The following is a 26,304-nucleotide window of genomic DNA, read 5'->3' as shown; positions in this document are numbered from 1 at the left end:
TTGCCATTGTGTTCCTTAAAAATAAATCTTAATAAATGAATTTTCTGCGTTTTACAATAGGTAGCAATCGATGAGAATCGCCTGCAACAACTAGCCATTGTCGCCTTGCTGTTCAGTACCTGGCTAAAATCAACACGCAAACATTTAAAACGAATGTAAACACAAACAACCAAAAAAAAAACTAAGAAACAAGAGCGGCGACTAACACAGGCGGAGAGAAGCAGATGGAAACATTTTTATATTTATTTATTCGTCGCTGGGCGGCAAGCCAACATGCGAAAATGATGCATCGAAGCTGGTAACACAGAAATTTCAAGCGAAGATTCCTGCTCTCCCATGATCCATTCTTCACCACTTTATATTGTATATGGATATTTAATATTAACTCTACTCTAAAATCGTCTATCTCTCTTGCATCGGAGGTGGTCGTGATCGTCGTCATGAAATGATGAACGTTAGGCGCGCAACCGACAAATATCAATAAGTAGACACAAACACCAAAATGTAATAACACAAACAAAAAATGTTAAGCAATGAGTATACCGGTATCAGGTCCACATGTGGAGAATTATCCTGCCAAAACGCACACATTTCCTCGTTTCTTTCGCGCGCGTTCTAACACAAACACACATACACACACATATGCACACTGAGAGACAAACAAACATAAATATGATGATATCCAATTCGCGAGTGCAGAAGTGAGATTACATTCTATACATAAGTGAAGAACACTTTGTACATAAATAATCAAATACAAAACAAACTAAAAATTTCATTGTTAGTAGGCGTATCCGAGTCCCGGGACTTTTTATTAGAGACAAATTCTCTTATCTCTCTGATTTGTTCATGATTGAAATTGGCGATTTGTGTAAGACTTGCTTATCATGTAGATAGACGTAGATTGTTGTCCATCCGAATTTTTTCTCCTCAAAAACGCAAGTGAAACAATCAAATTAAATAACTGGAATTGCAATTTTTCATAATAAATGTCCAAACAAATCCCGAACGCGCAGAGCATTCGAAATACTTTTAGAAGTATGTATTTATAATTTTAATTGATTGTATAATGCTATCCGTAATACGTTTAATTGCTTGTCAATAACTTGATTCAAGTGATAGTGTCTTTGTGATAACGAGAAGATGCTCTGCGCTGTTTGTTCAGACACCGTTTATTAACGAAGCACGAATGCGATTAATGTGGTACTTAAACTTATTTGTTATTTTCATTTTTTCCTCTAGGTTTTATTTTCTCGTTTAGTTAATTTATTGTTTCATGCTTGTAAAAACCGCTAGACAAATGGAAATGTTTCGTTTGCCGTGTCGCGCCGTGTTTGGTCGAGAGTCGAGTCGTGGGGTGTTTGAAGCAAACAAATGAAAATGGAGATCTCAATTTGATTTATAGCATTGTAACTATTGCAAATATTTTCCGGCGATTTGAGTCGCTTATTTATGTCCTCTCTATGAATCTTTTTAACTTCTCGACGTTCCTCTTCCTCCCATTTTTCAATCCCCCTGTACCTTCGTACGAATAATTAAATATTTGCTAATTAATTAGTAGAAGTATATTTAATGAAAATTATGAGGCTGAATGAATGATTAAAACTCATGTCGTTGTTTATATTTTTATTTGTATCTGATTGCAAGACGCCAATTATTATTTTTTTAAATATCTGTTTGAAATTTTACTCTCGCTGGTTGGTTGTGTACTGGACGCATTCACTTTTAAATCATGTGCATGTTTTGTTTTGCCGGTTGTTTTATTTTATTATTTTTTTATTAATGCGAGAGGGCGCAGTGTACGGTGTATGCGGTGAAATGGACAATGGTTAATTTTTTAAGTGTCGCGACGACTCAAACATTGAAACGATTGTGTTACACGAGTTTGAAAAACAAAGCATGCAAATCCCAGACGAATCCCACTGTAAGAGAAACTGATTTTTGTTTTTGTAGATGTTCTACAGATATTTATGTACAATAGATAAAATAAGAAATAAAGTGATTGATTAATTATCTCCTAGAGTTTGGAGTAGTTTCGATCGATGAACAGCATTAGATTTCTGCATAAAACGCTCCCAGTTATTCTAATGTTTACTGTGCACGATTCTCTGCGCTCGCTGCGGCTACGATCCCTGCTTATCAGCAAACGTGTGCGGTGTGCGCAGCCACGGTCACTCCAGATAAGATATAGCATAATACTTTATGTAGAGACGACTTAAGTCAGTTGCGCAGAAATGCTCGTCGTGGTTGCATCGCTGCTTATCGCGTGCCTTCGATGCAGTTTCGGTCCACGTTTTCAGTTTTTTGTTAGTTTTGTGGCGTGGTGCGGGTGTCGGTGCGTTTTCTGGATCATACCGTTTCTTGCATTGTACTTTAATAAATCACCGTCTAATGGTCATTAACAGTATTCAGTTCTAATCATTCTGTGTGGTGAACGTGATGAACCAGTACTAGAATTATCTTCAATTGTTACTAAAAGAAGTTGATATTATTCATTGTGAACTTCATGCTTTCGGAAACGGCGTTTGTTAGAGTAAACAAGTAAGTAATATGAACTCATTTTCTTGTCCCTTTTACTTGAAGTTTTAAGGGATGAACTATAGCATCTTGCATATTTCGTGAATAGTAGTAGTTGATTTGAAATTCTGTGACCTAATACGCTGATTCATGGACCCGTACAAGGGTCGCGGTAGAAATGAATTAGAGCACAGTATGAGGGTCATATCTTGGGAATCTTATGCGATATTTAATTTTTTTCTTCGAATTCTGGTGCAAGATTTTCTGACATTTTCAAAACATGTGGTGGAAAACGTTTTTAAACATTTTACCCCACAAATTTCAATTAATTTAACATCTTCTTTAATTGAGAATTTACTCTTTCATAATCTACAATTCTCTGATTTCTATCTATTTTAGTTTGGAACATATTCACTATAACAATCATTGAAAAAAAATTATCAATTCGTTTTAGCTAGCCTATCGAGAATAGTTTGTAGAATAGTCTCTGCGATTTGTACATATGTATCTCTTTTAGTTTACGAGATATTCGCGATTGAATAAAATCGTCAAAAAATGAAAAATGTCACTTGTTAGTACTTTTAGTCGCGTTTTTTGACATTTTACTGTTGGAAATATAATTATTTTATATTTTTACCTGATAGAGAATTTTCCAATCTTACATAATCAGCAATTTTTTGGTTGCTATTGCTTTTAGTTTAAGAGATATTAATTATCAAAAATCGTCGAAAATAAGTATCAAGCACCCCCCCTTGGCAATTTTTTCTTAAGAATTAAAATTTCATCTCTCAGATTTCCGCTTTAACTAGCCTATCTTATAGAGAATATTCTGTAGATTAAGACGCTGCGATCGGATCTTAATTATCTCTTTTAGTTTACGAGATATTCGCGATTGAATAAAATGGGCAAAAATTGCAAAATGTCACTTTTTAGCACTTTTAGTCGCGTTTTTCGACCTTTTACTGTAGGAAATATAAATATTTTCAAGTTTTACCTGATAGAGAATTTTACAATCTTTCATAATCAGCAATTTTTGGGTTGCTATAGCTTTTAGTTTAAGAGATATTAATTATCAAAAATCGTCGAAAAAAAGTATCAAGCACACCCCCTTGGCAATTTTTTCTTAAGAATGAAAATTTCATCTCTTAGATTCCCGCTTTAACTAGCCTATCTTATAGAGAATAGTGCGTAGATTAAGACGCTGCGATCGGATCTTAATTATCTCTTTTAGTTTACGAGATATTCGCGATTGAATAAAATGGGCAAAAATTGAAAAATGTCAGTTTTTAGCACTTTTAGTCGCGTTTTTTGACCTTTTACTGTAGGAAATATATTTATTTTATATTTTTATCTGATAGAGAATTTTCCAATCTTTCATAATCAACAATTCGTTGGTAGCAATCTCTTTTAGTTTAAGAGATATTGATTTTTGAAAATCGTCTAAAAAAAGTATCAAGCACCCCCCCTTAGCAATTTTTTTCTTAAGAATGAAAATTTCATCTCTCAAATTTCCCTTTTAACTATCCTATCTGATAGAGAATAGTCAGTAGATTAAGACGCTGCGATCAGATCTTATTTATCTCTTTTAGTTTACGAGATATTCGCGATTGAATAAAATGGGCAAAAATTGCAAAATGTCACTTTTTAGCACTTTTAGTCGCGTTTTTCGACCTTTTACTGTAGGAAATATAATTATTTTATATTTTTATCTGATAGAGAATTTTCCAATCTTTCATAATCAGCAATTCGTTGGTTGCTATCGCTTTTAGTTTAAGAGATATTAATTATCAAAAATCGTCGAAAAAAAGTATCAAGCACCCCCCCTTGGCAATTTTTTCTTAAGAATTAAAATTTCATCTCTCAGATTTCCGTTTTAACTAGTCTATCTTATAGAGAATAGTTCGTAGATTAAGACGCTGCGATCAGATCTTATTTATCTCTTTTAGTTTACGAGATATTCGCGATTGAATAAAATGGTCAAAAATTGAAAAATGTCACTTTTTAGCACTTTTAGTCGCGTTTTTCGACCTTTTACTGTAGGAAATATAATTATTTTATATTTTTATCTGATAGAGAATTTTCCAATCTTTCATAATCAGCAATTCGTTGGTTGCTATCTCTTTTAGTTTAAGAGATATTAATTATCAAAAATCGTCGAAAAAAAGTATCAAGCACCCCCCCTTGGCAATTTTTTCTTAAGAATGAAAATTTCATCTCTCAGATTTCCGTTTTAACTAGCCTATCTTATAGAGAATAGTCCGTAGATTAAGACGCTGCGATCAGATCTTAAATATCTCTTTTAGTTTACGAGATATTCGCGATTGAATAAAATGGGCAAAAATTGAAAAATGTCACTTTTTAGCACTTTTAGTCGCGTTTTTTGACCTTTTTCTGTAGGAAATATAATTATTTTATATTTTGATCTGATAGAGAATTTTCTAATCTTTCATAATCAGCGATTCGTTGGTTGCTATCGCTTTTAGTTTAAGAGATATTCTTCTTCTTCTTCTTCTTCTTCTTTTTTAAGAGATATTGATTTTTGAAAATCGTCTAAAAAAGTATCAAGCACCCCCTTAGCAATTTTTTTCTTAAGAATGAAAATTTCATCTCTCAAATTTCCCTTTTAACTATCCTATCTGATAGAGAATAGTCAGTAGATTAAGACGCTGCGATCAGATCTTATTTATCTCTTTTAGTTTACGAGATATTTGCGATTGAATAAAATGGGCAAAAATTGCAAAATGTCACTTTTTAGCACTTTTAGTCGCGTTTTTCGACCTTTTACTGTAGGAAATATATTTATTTTATATTTTTATCTGATAGAGAATTTTCCAATCTTTCATAATCAACAATTCGTTGGTAGCTATCTCTTTTAGTTTAAGAGATATTGATTATCAAAAATCGTCGAAAAAAAGTATCAAGCACCCCTCCTTGGCAATTTTTTCTTAAGAATGAAAATTTCATCAATCAGATTTTTGTTTTAACTAGTCTATCTTATAGAGAATAGTTCGTAGAATACTCTCTGCGATTTGTACCTATGTATCTCTTTTAGTTTACGAGATATTCGCGATTGAAATAAATCGTCAAAAATTGAAAAATGTCACTTTTTAGTACTTTTAGTCGCGTTTTTCGACCTTTCACTTCATTGAACTGAATTATTTCAAATTTCCATCTGATAGAGAATTTTACAATCTTCCGTAATCATCAATTTTCTGGTTGCTATCTCTGTGTAAACATAATATTACTAAATCGTATGCAACATTTCTGTTTTAACTATTATTTTCTTTTTTTATTAACAGTATTTTCCGTGCCTTGGAGTCCGATGACGTCTGCATTAGTGAGTTTATTCTTAAATTATATTTTTCGTTAATTTCTGCCTTGGACAGTGCGTTTGTGTATAACAACTTTTTTGTGTGGCGTTGCTATCTCCTCATGCCGCATGCCGTGTATATGCATATAATTGTGATTTTTCATTGTTTTTTTTGAGTTTGCGCTCGATCTAGGCGTCTCACTAACTTCAGCACTGCATCAAAAGATGCGGAATTACATTCTCCGTCGGGTGGTAATAGTTTGTTGCAGCCACTCTGCTTGTAACCCGCGAAAATTTGTATAAAAGTGTAATTTTTTATGATTTTTTCGTGTTTGCTCGCGATCTAGGCGTCTCACTAACTTCAGCACGGCGTCAAAAAATGCGGAATTACATTCTCCGTCGGGTGGTAATAGTTTGTTGCAGCAACTCTCCCTGTAACCCGCGAAAATTTGCATAAAATGTTATTTTTATGGTTTTTTTGTGCTTGCGCGCGATCTAGGCGTCTCACTAAATTCAGCGCGGCGTCAAAAGTTGCGGAATTAAATTCTCCGTCGAGTGGGAATAGTTTGTAGCAGCAACTCTCCCTGTAACCCCCAAAAATTTGCATAAAAGTGTCAGTTTTTATGGTTCTTTCGGGTTTGCGCGCGATCTAGGCGTCTCACTAACTTCAGCATGGCGTCAAAAAATGCGGAATTACATTCTCCGTCGGGTGGTAATAGTTTGTTGCAGCAACTCTCCCTGTAACCCGCGAAAATTTGCATAAAATGTTATTTTTCATGTTTTTTTCGGGCTTGCGCGCGATCTAGGCGTCTCACTAAATTCAGCGCGGCGTCAAAAGTTGCGGAATTAAATTCTTCGTTAGGTGGTAATAGTTTATTGCAGCTAGTCTCCCTGTAACTCGCAAAAATTTGCATAAAAGTGTAATTTTTTTATAGTTTTTTCGGATTTGCGCGCGATCCAGGCGTCTCACTAAATTCAGCGCGGCGTCAAAAGTTGCGGAATTAAATTCTCCGTCGGGTGGGAATAGTTTGTTGCAGCAACTCGCCCTGTAAACCGCAAAAATTTGCATAAAAGTGTAATTTTTCACAGAGAGGCTAGCGATAAAAGTGACTCGTGTTCAGGGCACCGTAGAAACCCGCGAAAATTTGAATGAAAGGGTGATTGTTGTCACCCTTTCTCGTGAAATGTTTGTATTTTTTCGAGTTTGCGCGCAATCTAGGGGGCTCACTGAATTCAGCATGGCGTCTAGAGATGCGGAATTAAAGTCTCCGTCGGGTGGTAATAGTTTGTTGCAGCAACTCCCCCTGTAACTCGCAAAAATTTGCATAAAAGTGTAGATTTTCATGGTTTTCTCGGGTTTGCGCGCGAGCTAGGCATCTCACTAGCTTCAGCGCGGCGTCAAAAGATGCGAAAATAAATTCGCCGTCGGGTGGTATTTGTTTGTTGTAGGAATTCGACCTGCAACCCGCGAAAATTTGAATAAAAGTGTAATTTTTCATGGTATTTTCGGGTTTGCGCGCGATCCAAGCGTCTCACTAAATTCAGCGCGGCGTCAAAAGTTGCGGAATTAAATTCGCGAAAATTTGCATAGAAGTGAAATTTTTTATGTTTTTTTTTTGATTTGCGCGCGATCTAGGCGTCTCACCAACTTCAGCGCGGCGTCAAAAGATGCGGAATTTCATTCTCCGTCGGGTGGTAATAGTTTGTTGCAGCAACTCTCCCTGTAACCCGCGAAAATTTGCATAAAATGATATTTTTCATGTTTTTTTTCGGGTTTGCGCGCGATCTAGGCATTTTGTTTGTTACAGGAATTCGTTCTGCGCGTTTGTTGCGTACGCACCTACTGGTAGAATTCATCATTTACGCATGCGCTACGCACTTTACTTTGTTTACGGTCAACATTGTCATCTCTCCTTGGCTCCGGCAGTGTTAGTTGTGCAGTCTTAGCGCATCTCCGTAGTGTTACATCGCGTGTTTTTAAAGTGCAATATTCAATTGGCAATCGACTGCAGTTAATGACTATTGAGTTATGATTAATTGTGTTTGTACTTTTCATAAATGCGCACATATAGTGTCTTCTTGTGATTTTCATCAGTCGGATATTACCTTTGTGGGTACAAAATTTGAAGACTATTGTGATGAGAAAATTTACATAGTAAGTAATATATTTTTACCAGATTAGATCTTATTTTTGTTATCTTTATATTTAGGTGCTATTAAGTTTTAGTTAATTTAGCGAATTAAATATGAATTAAAGTCACAAATCACAGCGCATCTGATTTGTGTTTATTTTTTAGATGTCAAGGAGTTGAACGTGTACAATCGTGCCCGCAGTCAATTGTGAGTATTGAAATTCTTATCATTTTCATATCTGCTCCGTTACCGTAGCCTGCTATATCTTTTTCTTGTTTAGTCGATCGTGCAATGTTGTTCGGCACACACGTGTTTTGTTCACAAGTCGATCTTCGTAACTAGTTTGCGCGTTTCTTATGATTTTAAGTCGGTAGTTGAATTATAATTGGTCAGTAAAGATAACATTTAGAATTAACGGACTAATGCGGCGTGCAGTTAATGAATTATCGCGCGTGGAAGCCAGAATTTTGTAGTTCTACATTGTGCGCACGTTTTTGCCGTCGGCCGTCGGATATCTCGTCGACACGAAGAATTCTTACTGGATTTATATATTTTTGTACATTTATTAAATAATTCAAACGTGAAAATATACTTCGATTTTTTCCGGTGTGGAATGAAGTCCGTAAAATCTAATCCGTACCAGTTTGTGAAGATTAAACATTCAAGTAAGTGTAACTTGTAACTTAAGTCACTTTCGTGAGTCACGTTGAACACATGTACTTAAATTTCATGTAACAGAATTAAATTTGTATATGTACTATCTTAATTATATGAGTTTGAATAAAATATAATTTAATAGTATATTTTGAAGCAGTTATCTATCAATGTTCCTATTGTCGTTTTCAGAATTAGATTTAAAGATCATATTTGATTACCTGTGTTTGAAATGCATATAAGTGATATATAAATGTTGTTGTTTTTAAAAAGGTGACAAAAACAACAACATTAATACCTGAAACGAATAGAGTTTGATAAGTGAGCGTTGTGGCTCAGGTGGCATGTGCATATGCTAGCATGCTGGAGGTTCGTGGATCGAATCTCAGTTGTAGAAGGCAATTTTATTAAATAATAAGAAATTTACGAAATGTGGGTTGCATACCACAAAAATTCAAATGTTAGAAATAACTTGAAAAGCAGAGTACGACGAAGCAACAGTAAGAATAAGTAGAAGAGAATGGTGGAGGTGTAAGTAAGAAGAGAGCAGCAGCAGGAGAGAATAGGAGGAGAAGTAAGAAGAGAAGAAGAAGAAGAGAGAGTACAGGAAGAAAAGAGAATAGGAGTGACAGAATTTTTAAATTTTTTGGCACGTGTCGTTATAAGACAGTCATAGGTCGATCTCCCAGAGCGCCTCCGGCGCTCTGGTCGATCGCCCACTGCTTCGGTCCGTCCATTGCTCCCGGCCCATCCTACAGCTGCGATGTCTCTGCGCTTCATCCCCGAAATTATCAGGCATATCAACAATTTTTATGGTGGGGGATCATCCCCAGAGAGAGGGAACTCATTATAAGGACATCCTTTTAAGAACTTGTAAAAATATTTCTGATTTTTAAGTCGCTTCACGAGAAGGGACACTTAAAAATATTCTTACAAGTTCTTACCTGTAGCTGAAATGAAAGATGGAGTACACAAATCATACAGGATACCTTCACAATTTTTATAGTGGGGATCATCCCCCGAGTGGGAGAACTCCTTGAGGACTTATAAGATATTTCTAAGTGTCGCCGCTCCAGAGCCGACCACAACACTGAGAAATACTTTACAAGTTGTGACCTGTACCTGAAATGATAGAAGGATGGGGTGCACAAGTCATAACACACAGCCATTGCCTTTAACATTTCTTTATTAACAAATTACATATAATACTAGTTCAGAACTTGCAATTTCAATACCTATAGAACACATGACGTCATTTTAAAATATGTTTATGACCTGCATAGCCGCGCTGTACTAACGGCTGCAAAAGTACAAAATATAACACTAGAAAATAGCAAATTGCGCACTGTTTTCGCGTTACATCCCTGGAAAATTATATACAGGGTGTTACCAAAAGAATATCTATAATTTAAAAAAAAATCGCATCAAAACAATAAAAAAAATTAATTTTTTACTGACCATTAGGAATTTTTTTTATATAAGGTGATACAAAAAAACTTCAAAAGTGCAAGTTTTATAACCTGTTTCCTTCTGGAGGAGAAGTGATAGGTGCGGGGCTAGCAACATAATAAATAATCCAATCACAAATTATTATACACCTTTTACAGCAATACTGAACTAAGATCTCTTAAACTCAAATTAGCAAACATGTCAAGCCATTTACAGACAGAATAAGGAATAAAAGCACAAAAAACGGGATCTAATGTGACAGCTATTGTTACTTATTTTTAGAGTGTTTAATTATGTGACTAATCGCTTTTCATTATCAGCTGATGAATTTACATTTACTGTTTAATTCGTCAAATGTTCATAAAATATAGTATTTACGTACCACATTTTCTCACTCCTTCGCTATTGAAATAATCCACCAGAAGCACAAACGATGTTTATTCAAATAAATAATTAAATGAATACACAAAACAAGTCCACCAGGAATTTTTAGCCGACGGAAGGCAACCGACGGCCGACAGCAAACACGTGCGTACATTATTAAAGTCACGGGTTCCACGCGCGATAACTCATTAACGACACTCAGCATTCGTTTGTTAATTCTAAATTCTATCTTTGCTGACCAATTCTAATTCAACTACCGATTTAGAATTACAAGAAACGCGATAAGTCGCCACGAAAACCGTCCCGCATCTAGACACGCGCTCACCACGCGGCAGCGCACGATCGACTAAGTAAGAAGTGGAACGAACAAACACTGCTGAACACATCGGACGCACTGCAATGTGATAAAAACAAGTTGTTTGTACACAAACACCGATTGAGTGATGGAGTCAAGAGTGAAAACTATGAACAATTTATTACAATTTTTTATTCGTATATATAATGTATTCTAAAATCAAGAATTAAATGCATTCTTTTTTTAAAAACAGCTTAGAAGATAATGGCAATTGACAAATCTGGAAAAAAAAATGAAAAAACAACTACTTTTAAACTTTTACTTCACGCAGTTAATATATTTTATAATCTTAATATTCATCTGCCTGATGATGCCACAGTGTGGCGAAACATGTCGCAGAGTAGTAAAAGTTTCAGTGAAACCCGTAAGGTTTATCCTTTCTATCGACGATTATAATCTTGTTCTATAAAAAATAACCTGTTACAGGTTACAGGGGGAGTTCCTGCAACAAACTAATACCACCCGACGAAGAATTTAATTCCGCTTCGATGAAGTTAGTGAGACGCCTAGATCGTGAGTAAACACGAAAAAACCATGAAAAATTACAATTTTATGACTCGTATTTAGGGCACCGTACGAGGGTAGCGGTAGAAGTGACTCGTATTCAGGGCACCGTACGAGGGTAGCGGTACATTTTTATGCAAATTTTCGCGAGTTACAAGGGCAGTTCCTCCAACCAACATATACCACCCGACGGAGAATTTAATTCCGCATCTTTTGACGCCACGCTGAAGTTAGTGTGACGCCTAGATCGCGAGCAAACACGAAAAAACCATGGAAAATTACAATATTATGCAAATTTTCGCGGGTTACAGGTGGAATTCCGGCAACAAACTATTACCACCCGACGGAAAATTTAATTCCGCATCTTTTGACGCCACGCTGAAGTTAGTGCGACGCCTAGATCGCGAGCAAACACGAAAAAACCATGGAAAATTACAATATTATGCAAATTTTTGCGGGTTACAGGGGAAATTTCGGCAACAAACTATTTCCTCCCGACGGAAAATTTAATTCCGCATCTTTTGACGCAACGCTGAGGCTAGTGCGATACCTAGATCACGAGCAAACACGAAAAAACCATAGAAAATTACAATTTTATGCAAATTTTCGCGGGTTACAGTGGAAATTCCGGTAACAAACTATTACCACCCGACGGAAAATTTAATTCCGCATCTTTTGACGCCACGCTGAAATTAGTGCGACGCCTAGATCGCAAGCAAACACGAAAAAACCATGAAAAATTACAATTTTATGCAAACTTTCGCGGGTTACAGGGGGAATTCCGGCAACAAACTATTACCACCCGACGGAAAATTTAATTCCGCATCTTTTGACGCCACGCTGAAGTTAGTGCGACGTCTAGATCGCGAGCAAACACGAAAAAACCATGGAAAATTACAATTTTATGCAAATTTTTGCGGGTTACAGGGGAAATTCCGGCAACAAACTATTCCCTCCCGACGGAAAATTTAATTCCGCATCTTTTGACGCCACGCTGAAGTTAGTGCGACGCCTAGATCGCAAGCAAACACGAAAAAACCATGAAAAATTTCAATTTTATGAAAATTTTCGCGGGTTCCAAGGGGAATTCCGGCAACAATCTATTACCACCCGACGGAAAATTTAATTCCGCATCTTTTGACGCCACGCTGAAGTTAGTGCGACGCCTAGATCGCGAGCAAACACGAAAAAACCATGGAAATTATTCCGAACTAAATTTGAAACCGCGTTCGCAAGTTATAACAAAAAAACTACAATTTCTAGCGCAACGAGTACTACGGCGCAAACACAACTTTCATTATAACTCGCGTTACGGAATTTTCTGGCCAAACATTCTTATACCGGGAGATGCAAAATTAAATTCTGCATTTGGAAAAATTAATCCGAACTAATTTTGACACCGCGTTCGCGTGTTATAACAAATAAACTACAATTCCTAGCGCAACGAGTACTATTGCGTATATGCGTATACACACAACTATCATTATAACCGGCGTTACGGAATTTTCTCGCAATAAAGTTTGATACAGGGATATAAAGAATTAAATTCCGCATCTGGGAAAATTATTCCGACCTTAGTTTAAGACCGCGTTCGCGTGTTATAATAAAAACAAACTACAATTCCTAGCGCAACGAGTACTATTGCGTATATGCGTATACACACAACTATCATTATAACTCGTGTTACGGAATTTTCTCGCAATAAATTTCGATACATGGCAATTAAGAATTAAATTCCGCATCTGGGAAAATTATTTCGAACTAATTTAGACACCGCGATCGCGTGTTATAATAAAAAAACTACAATTCCTAGCGCAAGGAGTGACAAAAATCACCCTTTTATTCAAATTTTCGCGCGTTCCTACGGTGCCCTGAACACGAGTCACTTTGACCGCTAGCCTCGTAAGGTGCCCTGAATCGAGTCACTTCTACCGCTAACAAATACCACCTGGCGGAGATTTTAATTCTGCTTTTTTTGACGCCCCGCTGAAGTTGCTAGGTCGCAGAGTTCGCATACAAACGGAAATATACAAAAATATACCTAATACTGACAATCAGAAGTATCAAACATACATACATACTGTACATATACTAAGTATACAAAAATATGATGAGACTTACAAGGAGTGCAAATCCTGAGATTGAGAATCGTAGAACAAATAGTGAAGCCAAGTAGGAAACATATCAGAGAATTGATTTGCATTAAAACCAGAATTGTTCGCATGAATCGACACTACAAAACTCGAAATTTGGAAAATGGTTGAACTGTTCTGAAGGGAAACATATCAGAGAATTGATTTGCATTAAAACCAGAATTGTTCGCATGAATCGACACTACAAAACTCGAAATTTGGAAAATGGTTGAACTGTTCTGAAGGGAAATTCCCGATCAAATAAAACAAATCAAAATAATTCAATGAAATATTTAATCAAAAGAATAGAAATACTAACACCGATTAATAAATAGAAGTCAAACAATTCTCGTGTGTAAGTTGTATTGTACGGAATAAATATATTTTTATCTGTTTTATTTTCATGCACCAACCGGCCTAGCATCTCACCTCAGTCGGGGGAGCAAACCGAAAAGAAATGTCAATAAATTCGCATATCAGGGGCATTCCAGTGTAAACATTAAACATCGGTAAAAATAAGCATTTCACAGGCGGGCAATGTATTAAATTTATATTAATTCAAACCGGAATGACAATTACAATGACGCGAAACTGAACTATGCCCATGAAATGAAGAATTTAATTATAATCTCACCCATAAACTCTCACCCTGTGTATTGTAACTCATGGAACGTCACTGGCCCTCACTGGTATTTCTTCAATTACTATAATAAATGAATAAAAGTTAAAACATGTTATATAAATGCAAAATAAAAGAATGTTATCAATTCGTGCATCAAAACCCGATGTTTGTTGTCGAAATGTGTGTGCACGGTGCATTCCACACGGCGAACGAGATAAGAACACACTAGTTGTAAATAAACACCGATAAGGGTCAATAGTCACAAGATTGAACACAATGCTAGCTGGCAATATCGGCATAAGTTAGGAAGGCTTAGATTTTAAATTGTATTTAATAAAAGATGCAAACGTTCATATGAATTTACTGTATTAATTAGGTTTTAAGACCGTATTGTTTGCAACAGAGCCGCGATACCGGCGGCGACCATGATGCGCCTGAAAGGCAAACACATGCACGGCGAACGCGACGTTACATCGGATACTGACAGACGCTTAAAATGGAAAACTAAATCAATTACATTTATCATTCTAACTTTAAATGAAGTCAATGTTATTTACGCGAATGCAGAATCAGTGGCGGATTATGCTTCAGTGGGGCCCTAGGCGCAAATCAAGTTTGGGGCCCCTAAATCCGAAAATTTTCAAAAACGGTTATTAGCCCAGTAAAATTAATAGTTTTAGCGTACGGGCGCCCCAAAGTCTACTTCAACATTCGTTTGTGCCAAAAACTCATTTCCACACCACCTTGAGGTAGAGTACGTGGCGCGTTTTTTTTTTTATCGCACACGCACTATTCCAAAATTTAATGGATTATCTTCCGATTCGCTCTTCGCGATGGACCAGGTGTTGTGCGTTAATTGTTTTCAGGACCGATCAAAATATCACAGGTAAAATTTTCTGCCATACTATCCGCGATGGGATTATCGTTTTCAATGCTATCTTGGTTCTCGAGTTCATCGTACGTGTGCTCAAAAATGGTAATCGTAATTAAATACAAATTAGAAATTTACTTTTCTTGCCTTCTCTTGGGCAAAGATTTCAATAATTTTGTCGTACTCTAGTTTTTTAAAAATATCATTTTCTATGAACATTAATGCGAAGTCATTTAAGTGCTCTTGTGAAAGACTATTGCGCAGATAGTTTTTGACTCGTTTTAAAACTGAAAATGTCCTTTCTCCACTTGCATTAGAAACGGGCAAGATCAAAAAAATTTGCAGTATTGTGTGTATATTTGAAAAAGTTGATTTTAGACCATTACTTAATGTTGCATACATTTCATATGGATCTCTAATATTTTCTTCTTGTATGTATTTTAGAAAATGAGTTAACTCATCAGTGAAATATTCTGGCTCAATATCTTTTTCATACTTAGACAATAATCGCTCTACACAATTATTAGTCTCAACACGGCTTAATTTTAAATCAAAGAAAATTTTAAAATCGTTAAGAACATTGATATAGCCCCTTCGAGTAATTTCTGATGTTAATACATCACATACAATATAAAAAATGTTGACAATAAAAAAATTTCTTGACGAAAATGCTGTATCATTTTTGTTCGTTTCATCATATGGATATTTGCGTTTTCTTTGTCTCATCTCTTTATAAGAATGATGAGCTGTTAGAGATTTAGCCTCCTCTTCAACAGTTTCAAAATTATTTCTGACCTCTGTTATAAATTCGTTTAATGATTTTAATAAACTAACACTATTAATTTGTCTTTGGTTCCTGTAAGTATTTGCTGGTAATTTCGATTCTCTGTAGGAGTTTGTTCCAGAAAATTGTTAACAGTGCCGTCTCAAATTGATTGAACTCTTTTGATAATTTTTTTGCTTCTAATTTTGAAATTGGTTCATTGGAATCTGTGGTTACCTTTATCAAGGATTGGTAAATGTCATGATAATTAAGTCTTAGGGCTAAAACAGCGTCAGCTCTTGCGGACCATCGTGTATCAATTATTCTCTTGATACTTTTAGAATTCTTATCTTTCATGCATTCAGTTAAAATATTCCACCGTCTTGTTGATGCAGCAAAGAAAATATATATATTTTGCATAAACATAAAATACTGTAATGCTCCAGAACAAGATTCCGCTGCAGTATTCCCAGCCAAATTTAAAGAATGACTTTCACATGGTATGAATTCAGCTGATTTGGAATGTTGATTTATGCGTGCCTGTAATCCACTGTACTTGCCAGACATGTTAGCAGCGTTATCATAAGATTGGCCCCTACAGTTTGTGATATCTAAGCCATAAAAAAATGATGTGAAAAAATGATAGAAAGACGAAATAATTAATATTCCAAAAAAGAGAGTTACCCGCTATTTTACAACCTCAATGGAATATTCCTCAACTCATCTCCTCCACAGATGTTCGAAATTTTAAAAAATTGGCAATATACCTACTACTCGCATTATAGCTACAACTTTCTAATGCAATATTCAAGAAAAGGTCACAAAAATTCGTGGCAGAAAACATCAAAAGTTTATTTTAAACAGTTTGTCATAAAGAAATAAAATCGGAGATAAAAAGTTTTAAGTCAGCTATATATCCGTGACGGTTGCTTTGCGGACACGTGTGAAATGCCGTTTTGGGCGCCAAGTGAAAACCAATACGCTATTCATAAAGGCGCACTATGTCTATATGGGACATATAAGTGCCAGGGGCCCCTCAGGCAACCGGGGCCCACCAGGCAGCCGGGGCCCTAGGCGCGCGCCTAGTGCGCCTAGGCCGTAATCCGCCACTGTGCAGAATAAAATAAATAGCAATTCTTACCAATTGGAAGATGGCCGACTGCACTTCACAACAGGTAAACAACATAGCCGCGATACACTTACGCGCAAATAATAAATTACAGTACTAAAGTTACTAAAGTCAAATTAAAATTAAAAAGTCAATTGATGATCGAATATAATTCGAATTGGAAAGTAGAAGTCCGGATAAACAATACGAGTCGCGCATAATACGTCTGGATTAACCAGCGACCGGCACAAAACTGGCCGCAAGCTGCATAAGCAACGACGAGGCAGTTTATGATAAGAAAACAAGAGGTGCGCAAAGCCGGCGCGTCGATCACACGCGACCTTGTGCGCGAATTGCATTTGGCAGTTTACCTGGGATCAAAACTATACTAAGATGCAGCAATATGCGGCGTGAGGTGCTGGCAACGACGACACACGGCAATGCGATAAGAAAGTGTACATTGTGTTCAAACAAACACAATTCTTGCGTCGAAGTTTCACGCTTGCTGATAAATATAGAAATAAACAATAAAAGTTTATTTTACAATTTTTAGTCCATGTTATTACCAATGATACAGTAGTTTCGAAATTTAGATTAGTAAAGGTAATAAAAAATTAAAATTCGATTTGCGTAATTCTGATTTCTTATGCTGACATATTGACAGATTTTACATTAAATAATTAAGTGATATTTAATTTGAACATGCATCGTTTCTCGTTTACCAGGTAACACATTAGTCTGTAATCATCTGCTGATAATAAAAATGTATTAGAATTAATATAAAATTGTTAGTTATATTCATGAAAGAATTGAATAATATTTGCAATTTACGATGCTAATATCATAAACAGCAACGGTGTGTTTTGATTCCACGAAATAAAGATTCGATACCTGCAGGTAAACAAACTTATCTCTTGAGCGAAATCGCGTGATCTACACGGACACGGTGTGCACTCACTACCACCAACAAGCAATATTTAATGCAAAACCGTACATCGTAGCGCTATCTAACCATTGAAAATATTTATCAACTTAAAAAAAGAATCGGATAGAAACACATAGAACGTATACCATAAAATGTAATAACAATCGGAGACTACGTCTCCACAATAAAAAAGAAAGAGAAATAAAAATACAAATTACAATCCGATCCACCCTTTCGACGATATCAATGGCCGTACGATACAAAGTTATTAATAAAAACTGTCGATGGTTAACTGATTCTTATGCTACTACCGATTTAAAACCTCGAGCAACGCGAAATGTAGAAACAAAGGTCGATTGGCGAACAAAACACGTGCGCATCGCACAACTACGCGACACAAACCGCACATGCTAGGCGAAGGCGAAACTCAATTTAATTCAAATAAGTTAATGCTAGCGCCATCTATCCACTATCCACTTACTACTAGTGGAGGTTAACTATATTTATTTAACTTCAAACAAATTCGTCTATCGTCTTCGAAGAATCAAACCAACACAGGATCATCAGAAAAACAACAGAAAACCATGTCCGCGACTTTCAAAAATGCTAAACGCAAGCTGCCACAAGCCGAATTAAGAAAGCTAATGCATGAGCACAAATCCAAGGGTCAGCAAACATCAAAAATCAACTCACCACTTGCAAAATATCCTTTTAAACAGAACATAATATTTTATTCCAATTTTCTATATTAAATATGAAAGTTTTCCTTAATATTACATTACATATAATGAAACTGGTCAGCTCATGTGCATCCTGTGCCAATCCATAGTCAGATCTGATGCTGTCTGGAAGATTCACCTCAATGCAAAACAACACAAACAAAATGTGGAGCAGGCAAAGGCTCTCAAGGAAAAAACCAACAACTTCACAACAGCAAAAAGAGCATTATCACCCACACCAGAAGTAAACAATAAGAAAGTTAAGGGAATTCTAAAAAATACTGGAAATATTACACGAGTAATAGCACCCAGCAACATTACAGTCATAGAAAATGATCAGAAAATAGAAGAAAAACACAAAAATCTGCATCCAGGTAATGAAAGAACAAACACACATCCAGATGGAGAAGAACTACCAGAAGATTTCTTTGATTCTGGACCCTCAAGTACTAAAAAAGCAAAGAAATACAAACAAAATACAAATAATACACAAAATATAGAGGAAATGGATGTCGATGAAGTTCCTACAGAGCAAATACCTGAAGGTTTCTTTGATGATCCTAAACTAGATGCAAAGGTATTCACTTACATTAAAACAAAATACAAAATAAATAGAATTAATATTTTTAGGCAAGAAATATTGAATTTAAAGATCCCATAGAAGAAGAATGGGAGCGATTCCAGAAAGAAATCAAAGATGCAGATCATGCATCTGCAGCCATTATTGCTGAAGACCAAGAAGAAGCCACAACTGAAAGACAAATTGATGAAATCGAGGAACAAATGAAAAACTGGTCCCGGGTTGTAAACTTAGAAAAGAAAAAGATTGAAATCATTCAACAAGTTAGCGATATTCACATGAATGTGAAAGAAGAAGATGAAGACAGTAGCAGTGACGATATTGACATAGATGAGTTTCTTGACTGGAGGTCTAAACGTGCATAATTTACACTATTTAGGATATTTTTATAATGTATGTAAAGAAGTTAAAATTAAAGAAATTATAAATAAAAACAGTTGTATTAGTAAGCAATAGGTCTAACAATATCGGACGCATAGGTGACACGCATTACATCTGTTAAACCTGCTATTGGAGAGGAACCATGCAGTAAAACAATTGGATCACCACTACGAATAAAACCCAGGATTTTCCCATGCAAAGCCCCATATTCCAATCGCAGTTCGATGAATTTCCGCCAGTTATCTTCTGGGGTGTAATTATCGTTTGTATCTATTAAAATCATGCATCATGTAGAAAACCTATTTTAAAAGCATACATTGAGACTATTACTAACCTGTATATTGAATCGGGAAAACAGCTCTGCAGCTGTTTAATTGTCTCGCCAGGAACTCATCTTTCATGATGGCGATGATTGGAACATTCGGTTTGAAACTTGCTACTTGTCTCACCATCGTCCCAGTAACAGCAAGGGTAATAATGGCGGCCGCCTCCACTTTATACGCAGTCTGTACCGCGCATAACGCAAGAGTTTCTTGCAATGTCCCACGTTCGATCTAATAAATTATTTTCTTAAATCATACATAGGTAAATACTAATTTATTTACCTTTGATACAAGTTCACGGAAACGCCGCCATTGATTGTCTGCCGCTTCGGCTTCAATGCAAGTAGCAGCTGTAAAACTAATACACTCAACTGGGTAACTTCCCGAAACTGTTTCGCTGATGTGAATTCCATCGGCGCCATCCATGACAGCGTTAGCAATATCAACAGTTTCAGCTCGTTTAGGCCGTGATCTATACATCATTGAGTCGACGAAATGTTTAGCCACTATTACTGGCATCCCTCTTGCATTACATCTAAATAAAACAATAATTTATAACAAAATGGCATGAATTTAGAATTTAAAAAACACACACCTTGCTATAATGCTTTTTTGCGCAATAAACACTTTCTCATGTGGGATTTCCACACCAAGATAAAAGCGATTGATTAATATAACATCGGACACGTCCATTATCTCATCAAGGTTTTGTATGGCTTGGTAACCGTCAATTCTCGCAACTATTCTTATCTTCTCACCGGCAGTGCCTACATAGTCTCTAATAGCTTGTACATCAGCTGCATTGCGTACCCTGCCTGCTAAGATGTAATGAATTCCAATACCCATGGCATTGGAAATGTTAACTTTATCTTGATCAGAAAGCGATGGCAACTGCGGTCGAATATTCGGAAGAAACACGCTTGTTAAACTTTTCAATGTACCATCGCATTCAATTATTGTTATGATATTAGAGCCGTGAATTTCGCTAACAATCAGCGAGATTGTGCCGTCACTGACGAATATTCTGTCATCCGATTGGACGATTTTCAAAATATCTTCGTAATTTATATAGACTGTGCCGCTGTTACCTTTTTCTAGATACGCTTTATCCGTGGTTAATCTTAGAATATCACCTTTCTTCACCGGACAATCCATATTCTAACAATATATATTTTTTTAATTGTTATTTACAATGAATTTCTGTTTAATAAATTAATTTACCCCCTCAAGAACACCTATGCGTATTACAGGTCCAAGAGTTTCCATCGCAATTGCTATAAACGTAGGCACGCCCGCTTTGAAATTTTCGTTAACTTCCGCTTCGCGAATATTACGAATGATTTCCGGATATGTGTTGGATGACCAGCACGACAACGGCACACAGGCAACGTTTATTCCGTTTGCAATGAGCTTCTCAAGCGTCGCGACATCTTTACTTGCAGGTCCTGTAACAATGATAATGCAATTTTTGCCGACCGCCATTTGCAAATCATACCAATATCGCACCAGATTCCAATTTTACGATATCCAACTGGTCGCGAACCCGTCTGCAGCGCGGCGTTGTGATTTAATTCGTCCTTTTTACGCTGCGCATGGCCCTGTCTTGGAATTACACCAGGTTTGACCAACTGTAAATGAAATCAGTTTTTACAAAATGGCAGACGTACCACTGAAATATACACGTACTTTCTCATAGAAAAACGGTGCATCAACCATTTTTACAACTTCTTTCAAGTGTCACTTGTATAAATTACATTAACTAATGACAGTTTTGTAATATAATACAAATATTGTTTTTGTTTGTCTTTTGTTATGAAATTGATGATTTTGAATGAAAATATAATCAAATGTACATGATTTGTTAATGTACAATTAAAATTAACTTTTATAAACAAACATTTTCATTATTTTTTTATTAATTTAAAATTAAATCATCCTGAAGCCTGTATGATGTCATTCACTTATGATTAAATCAATATTAAAGCAACATAAAACTATGTTTTCAAGTAGACTTGATAAGATAAAATTTAAAATGAATTTTAAATTAAAACTAGAAATACGACCCTGTCGATGTTATCCGCTGTGGATGCCTCATTTGACATGACTGCAACACAAAAATACCAATAAACAACACAGAATCACATGAATGCAGTCATAAAATCATTTCTTTAATAGGTTTCATTGGGACAAACAGTAGGAAATGGGATTCTTGGATTGCAGGAGGTTCGAATCAGCCGGTACTGGTGGTGTTACCACGCGTTACGTACACAATGCGCATGGTGTTGGTGAATCCTGATCCCATCTGCCAGCCAGTAATGATAATAACCGGGTCTCCTGGATTGATGAAACCCCTCTGCTTGCCGTGAAGAATGCCGTATTCAACGCGATCGTCAACGTCTTTCAGCCAATCTTGCTGTTTAGATTCGGCTAAACATAATCATAATTAGAAAAGTTAAAAAATATATTTCTAAATATTATTACCAGTGTAAATAAGAGGCAAAACGGCACGGTACAAATGCGCCTGACGAGCGGTTTGTGCCCTACGGGTCACGGCAATGATAGGACAACGTGGCCGGTATTTCGAAACCAAGTATGCGGAGCGACCGGAGGTGGTGATGACGATAATAGCAGCGGCAAGACACTTCGCTGACGCCTCAACAGCGGCGATCGCGACTGTTTGTGCCACTTCAATTGGTGCTTCCACCTAAAATACGTTAAAAATTAAATATTTAAAATGGCGGATGATTGTTAACTTTATATAGCTTACATTTGTGACCAGTTCGCTGAACAGACGATACTGCCAGATGGCAGCTTCAGCTTCCCTGCAGATACTCGCCATGGTGGCGACACATTCGAGCGGAAAATCGCCCTTGGCAGTTTCTCCCGACAACATAACGCAATCAGCGCCATCCAAGATGGCGTTCGCTACATCAGAACTTTCAGCACGAGTGGGACGCGGTTTCTTAATCATAGATTCCAGCATCTGCGTGGCGCAAATCACAGGTTTTCCTGCTTTGTTACACCTAAAACCCACAAACAATTAAATAAAATTTATATAAACTATTTATACAAATACATACTTTGCAATCATGCACTTTTGTGCCAGGAACACTTTCTCGGTTGGAATCTCAATACCTAAATCGCCTCTGGCGACCATAATACCATCGGAAGCCTTGATGATTTGATCCAGATTGTCGATACCCTGTTGATTCTCAATCTTCGAGATGATCATGATATCTTTACCCTTCTCGCCCAAAATTGCGCGGATTTCCTTGAGCGCTGAACCATCTCGAATAAAGGACGCAAAGACAATATCAACGCCTTGCTCAACGCCGAACACCAAATCAGTGCGGTCTTTCTCGGACACTCCCGGAAGGTCAACAGGGATACCCGGAAGGTTAACACCTTTTTTGCTTCCCAACATACCACCATTTTCTACTTCACACACCACAGTGGGGCCTTGCACAGCGGTAACCATCAAGGAGAGTAGGCCATCATCAACGTAGATACGATTACCGGGCTGGACCACTTTGATAATGTTATCGTAATCAACGTAGATGATTTGGCCGTTACCCTTTTCCATATAGGCACGATCGGTGGTCAGTTTCAGCTTCTCACCTTTTTTTAACTCAACTTCTGCGCTTCCACCCTATAAATTACAATTATCGTCAGTAAAAAAAAAAACAAATAAATAACTAATTATATTAAAAACACTTACACCTTCCAATAACCCTGTTCGGATTTCAGGACCTTTGGTATCAAGAGCAATGGCGAGCGGATACGACATACCAATACTCTTGCTGTAGTTCTCAACAGCAATACGAATATTGGCAATAGTCGCTGCATGGTATTCATGGGTACCATGCGAAAAGTTAAGGCGAGCAACATTCATACCAATCGCCATCATTCTTTCCAGAGTCTCCACATCACGGGACGCCGGCCCAATTGTGCAGATAATTCCAGATTGGCGTACGAAAGATGCCTGGGAGCTGATATCCAGCATGCACATGTGCTCCAGGTGCGATGCTGTGTTCAGGGCCTGCATCTGCATTGGCGGAACACTTGGGTTCGCCATCTTGAATAAAAAAATCGCCAAAAGTTAAAAAAACGCACAAAACACTCAAAAATCATTAATAAATTAAATAAAAACACAAATATTATACAAAAACAAGCAAAGAACATAATCAACATCAAAAAATTATAAAATATTATATGTAACACGCTAAAAATCGAAATTATAATAAAAACCAGGCATAAATCAAACGCAACGCAAAACTTTTACGAAAAAGTTCCAACACTTGGTTATAAACAGACCGGCTTTGGCAGTATATCTAACGTCGTCGTCCAAACCATTTTCCCTGTCTGTAATGCTAGATATTGTCTGCTGAGCAGCAATCCGTTCGTTGTGGAGCCTCGTAACACTAGCCTCCGTCCCAAGAGGCCACCGGCCACCAGCGTGCCCACTGCATACAGGCATCGCAATTTTAATCGTTTTGAATTACACAAAAATTTTCTAACACCATCACAAAAAACAATGTTTACATGACGCGAGGAAGATGTGACAATTTGTCAATGTGTAATCTGTGATCAATATGAATCAAATCTCTACGAAATCACTTACAAATTTGCTAAAATATTCGCCCTCCATTATTATTTTCTTATTTTTCTCTTTGACTTGTACTGATCAAACGCATCTATTGACAACTTACAAATTTCTGGAAATAATAACTATCCATTGTTAAGATATCACACAATACGCTTTGACAGCTTCAATTAATAATAATAATACAACGTTGCTAAACAATTATTTAGTTTCGAAAAAAAATCACGATGTGTTCATATTGATACACAGCGCACAACTAAACTGAAAAGCATGGAAAGTTTTAGCAACTCGAGACATGTATTTACTTGCAGGTGAAATAATTGTGAGCAAATCACCACATCGCCGGTGTGTATTATCACTTGTTTGTAATTGTCTCCCACGTACGTTGTAAATACTTCTAATTATAGCAATTAGATGTACAAACAAACACAACTAATATTTGTAATAATCGTAATATAATAATATCACAGCGATAGATATCATTGTGTTTATTTAAAACATTAACTAGCTGTGTGCGACATGAACTACATATTTAGGATGCTAAGGTTATGTTTACTTGTCCTTTTATATTAATATTACTATCGGAAAACGTGCGAAAATGCGCGAATTCACTTCGAAATGGTCCACATAATAAAACTCCCTCACCTTTATCGCGTGTGGATAATGTTGTTAATGGATGGTAATGTGAAAAATCGTAGAAAATAGTGTGGAATGTTTGTTGCACTCGTAGATACGTGGATTTTCTAGTCGGGCGTAGCACAGCACACAGTTCCGATAGAGTTGGAGCGGTGTCGAGGACAATGCTAGTACGTTTGGAGGTGAAGTTAATGTCGACGTTGAATTCGTACTACCACACTCGTTGGAGTTTTTTTTTTATTGCGCGCTCTATTCAACTAGTTGAATTAACTACCTAGGCGAACACGTGATATCCACGTTGTGGAAACTTGAATCGAAATTATAACTCAACGTAACTGTGAAACTCTAGCTTAGATCAGTCGGCAGCTGACTGATTGCTTCTGATGCACGTAATAATTTATAAAATGTTCGGTTTTAGGTAAAAATGCGTGGAAAAAAGGGTTCACGTGGTGATTACATGAGATAACACGGTCTGATAGTGATCTTTGAGTGTTTACATACTGTTGATTATCAATTAAACATGAATTATAGCGAAAATAGGCAAAAATCTTCCATAATAATACAAAAATGTCAATTTTTTTGATGATTTTCAGCAAAAACAAACAAAAAATGTCAATATTTTGGATAATAATTACCAAAAATACAGTCCTATTACATTTTTGTACATTTTAGGTTCAATTGATATAATATTATATAAAATGTTGAAAATTAATTACAAACATGAATTTTACACCAAAAACAAACAAAAAATGTTAATTTTTGAATAAAACACTATTGTACCTTTTCTTAAACCCTACCAATATATTTCTACTAAAATTAAAGAAAAGAATTACCTGGAAGTGTTTTGAGAGATTCCTATCAATGGCTTTCATCTTGATCTTTCCTTACAATTCCACACAAATATAATTTAATTACTTATTGATCTGTCGCCCGCACGATTATTACATTAACTGAAACACGACACAAGTGCTGAACACTACTTTATATCACAAATTAAACTATGTGTGTAGTTTTAACAAGATTTGCCACATGAATGTTTGTTTTTGTTATGTGTTTACTTCTATTTAAAGATATATTGCGACTCGTGTCGATCACGGATCACCACATCCAATACTATTTATTAACAAGCACTCTCGTGTTGAATTTCGCGTCAAAGCCGATCACTTTTTTGCGCGTTTATCTCGTCGCAGCGTTTATGATAAGACGGCGAAGCTATGCGCCACGAGCGTGTAGCGCAGCAACACAGCACGATGTCAATTGATGGGAATTGATGCGAATGAGTGTACAAGTCGTGTGCTTATCGTGGACGACTTACACTTTCGATGTCCTTCAAAG

The 26,304-nt window shown here is 36.4% G+C and overlaps 4 protein-coding genes and 1 long non-coding RNA gene across 14 annotated transcripts in view; 3 read left to right on the top strand and 2 right to left on the bottom strand.

The window, feature by feature from the left end:
• twin (CCR4-NOT transcription complex subunit 6-like twin) overlaps window positions 1-2,013 on the top strand; it is a 40,263-nt gene extending 38,250 nt beyond the window's left edge. For both annotated transcript variants that reach the window (XM_065313768.1, XM_065313766.1), the window contains exon 8: window positions 61-2,013. In XM_065313768.1, the coding sequence (XP_065169840.1) occupies window positions 61-64 (4 nt within the window). In that variant the 3' untranslated portion in view covers window positions 65-2,013. The remainder of the gene's footprint in view (window positions 1-60) is intronic.
• Window positions 2,014-2,080: 67 nt separating this feature from the next.
• LOC135800926 (uncharacterized) lies at window positions 2,081-12,107 on the top strand. 4 transcript variants are annotated; one of them, XR_010550248.1, is made up of 6 exons: window positions 2,081-2,541; window positions 5,817-5,854; window positions 7,636-7,982; window positions 8,125-8,167; window positions 11,229-11,315; window positions 11,370-12,107. It is a non-coding gene; the product is annotated as an uncharacterized lncRNA (long non-coding RNA). The 4 variants fall into 4 exon arrangements; XR_010550249.1 differs by having other exon boundaries at window positions 7,636-7,937; window positions 11,229-12,107; XR_010550247.1 differs by having other exon boundaries at window positions 11,229-12,107.
• Window positions 9,783-21,555, bottom strand: LOC135800919 (pyruvate kinase-like). Of its 2 annotated transcripts, XM_065314250.1 has the most exons (8): window positions 21,417-21,555; window positions 21,226-21,358; window positions 20,952-21,175; window positions 20,326-20,888; window positions 20,013-20,265; window positions 19,742-19,961; window positions 14,073-14,142; window positions 9,783-11,022 (listed from the first exon to the last, which is right to left on the bottom strand). In XM_065314250.1, exons 1-7 carry the CDS (start codon window positions 21,444-21,446, stop codon window positions 14,102-14,104), a joined length of 1,464 nt encoding a protein of 487 aa, XP_065170322.1. In that variant the 5' UTR covers window positions 21,447-21,555; the 3' UTR covers window positions 9,783-11,022; window positions 14,073-14,101. The 2 variants fall into 2 exon arrangements, with proteins under 2 accessions (XP_065170322.1, XP_065170321.1); XM_065314249.1 differs by lacking the exons at window positions 9,783-11,022; window positions 14,073-14,142 and adding an exon at window positions 19,452-19,677.
• Window positions 17,498-19,460, top strand: LOC135800924 (zinc finger protein 830). Its single transcript, XM_065314260.1, has 3 exons — window positions 17,498-18,430; window positions 18,510-19,023; window positions 19,077-19,460. Exons 1-3 carry the CDS (start codon window positions 18,312-18,314, stop codon window positions 19,389-19,391), a joined length of 948 nt encoding a protein of 315 aa, XP_065170332.1. The 5' UTR covers window positions 17,498-18,311; the 3' UTR covers window positions 19,392-19,460.
• On the bottom strand, window positions 21,417-26,197 carry LOC135800920 (pyruvate kinase-like). 5 transcript variants are annotated; one of them, XM_065314252.1, is made up of 8 exons: window positions 24,979-25,340; window positions 24,045-24,193; window positions 23,449-23,805; window positions 22,811-23,379; window positions 22,498-22,753; window positions 22,212-22,434; window positions 21,998-22,157; window positions 21,417-21,834 (listed from the first exon to the last, which is right to left on the bottom strand). In XM_065314252.1, exons 2-8 carry the CDS (start codon window positions 24,081-24,083, stop codon window positions 21,822-21,824), a joined length of 1,617 nt encoding a protein of 538 aa, XP_065170324.1. In that variant the 5' UTR covers window positions 24,084-24,193; window positions 24,979-25,340; the 3' UTR covers window positions 21,417-21,821. The 5 variants fall into 5 exon arrangements, with proteins under 5 accessions (XP_065170324.1, XP_065170323.1, XP_065170327.1 ...); XM_065314251.1 differs by lacking the exons at window positions 24,045-24,193; window positions 24,979-25,340 and adding an exon at window positions 25,803-26,197; XM_065314255.1 differs by lacking the exon at window positions 24,045-24,193.
• Window positions 26,198-26,304: the final 107 nt, after the last annotated feature.

Source organism: Atheta coriaria, unplaced genomic scaffold, assembly GCF_025399875.1.
Source record: "Atheta coriaria isolate IRGN ID8LTWV9N9 unplaced genomic scaffold, Caltech_Dcor_3.1 hic_scaffold_10_pilon, whole genome shotgun sequence".
In the NCBI taxonomy this organism is placed as follows: domain Eukaryota; kingdom Metazoa; phylum Arthropoda; class Insecta; order Coleoptera; family Staphylinidae; genus Dalotia; species Dalotia coriaria.
This window is presented reverse-complemented; position numbering and strand designations above follow the sequence as displayed.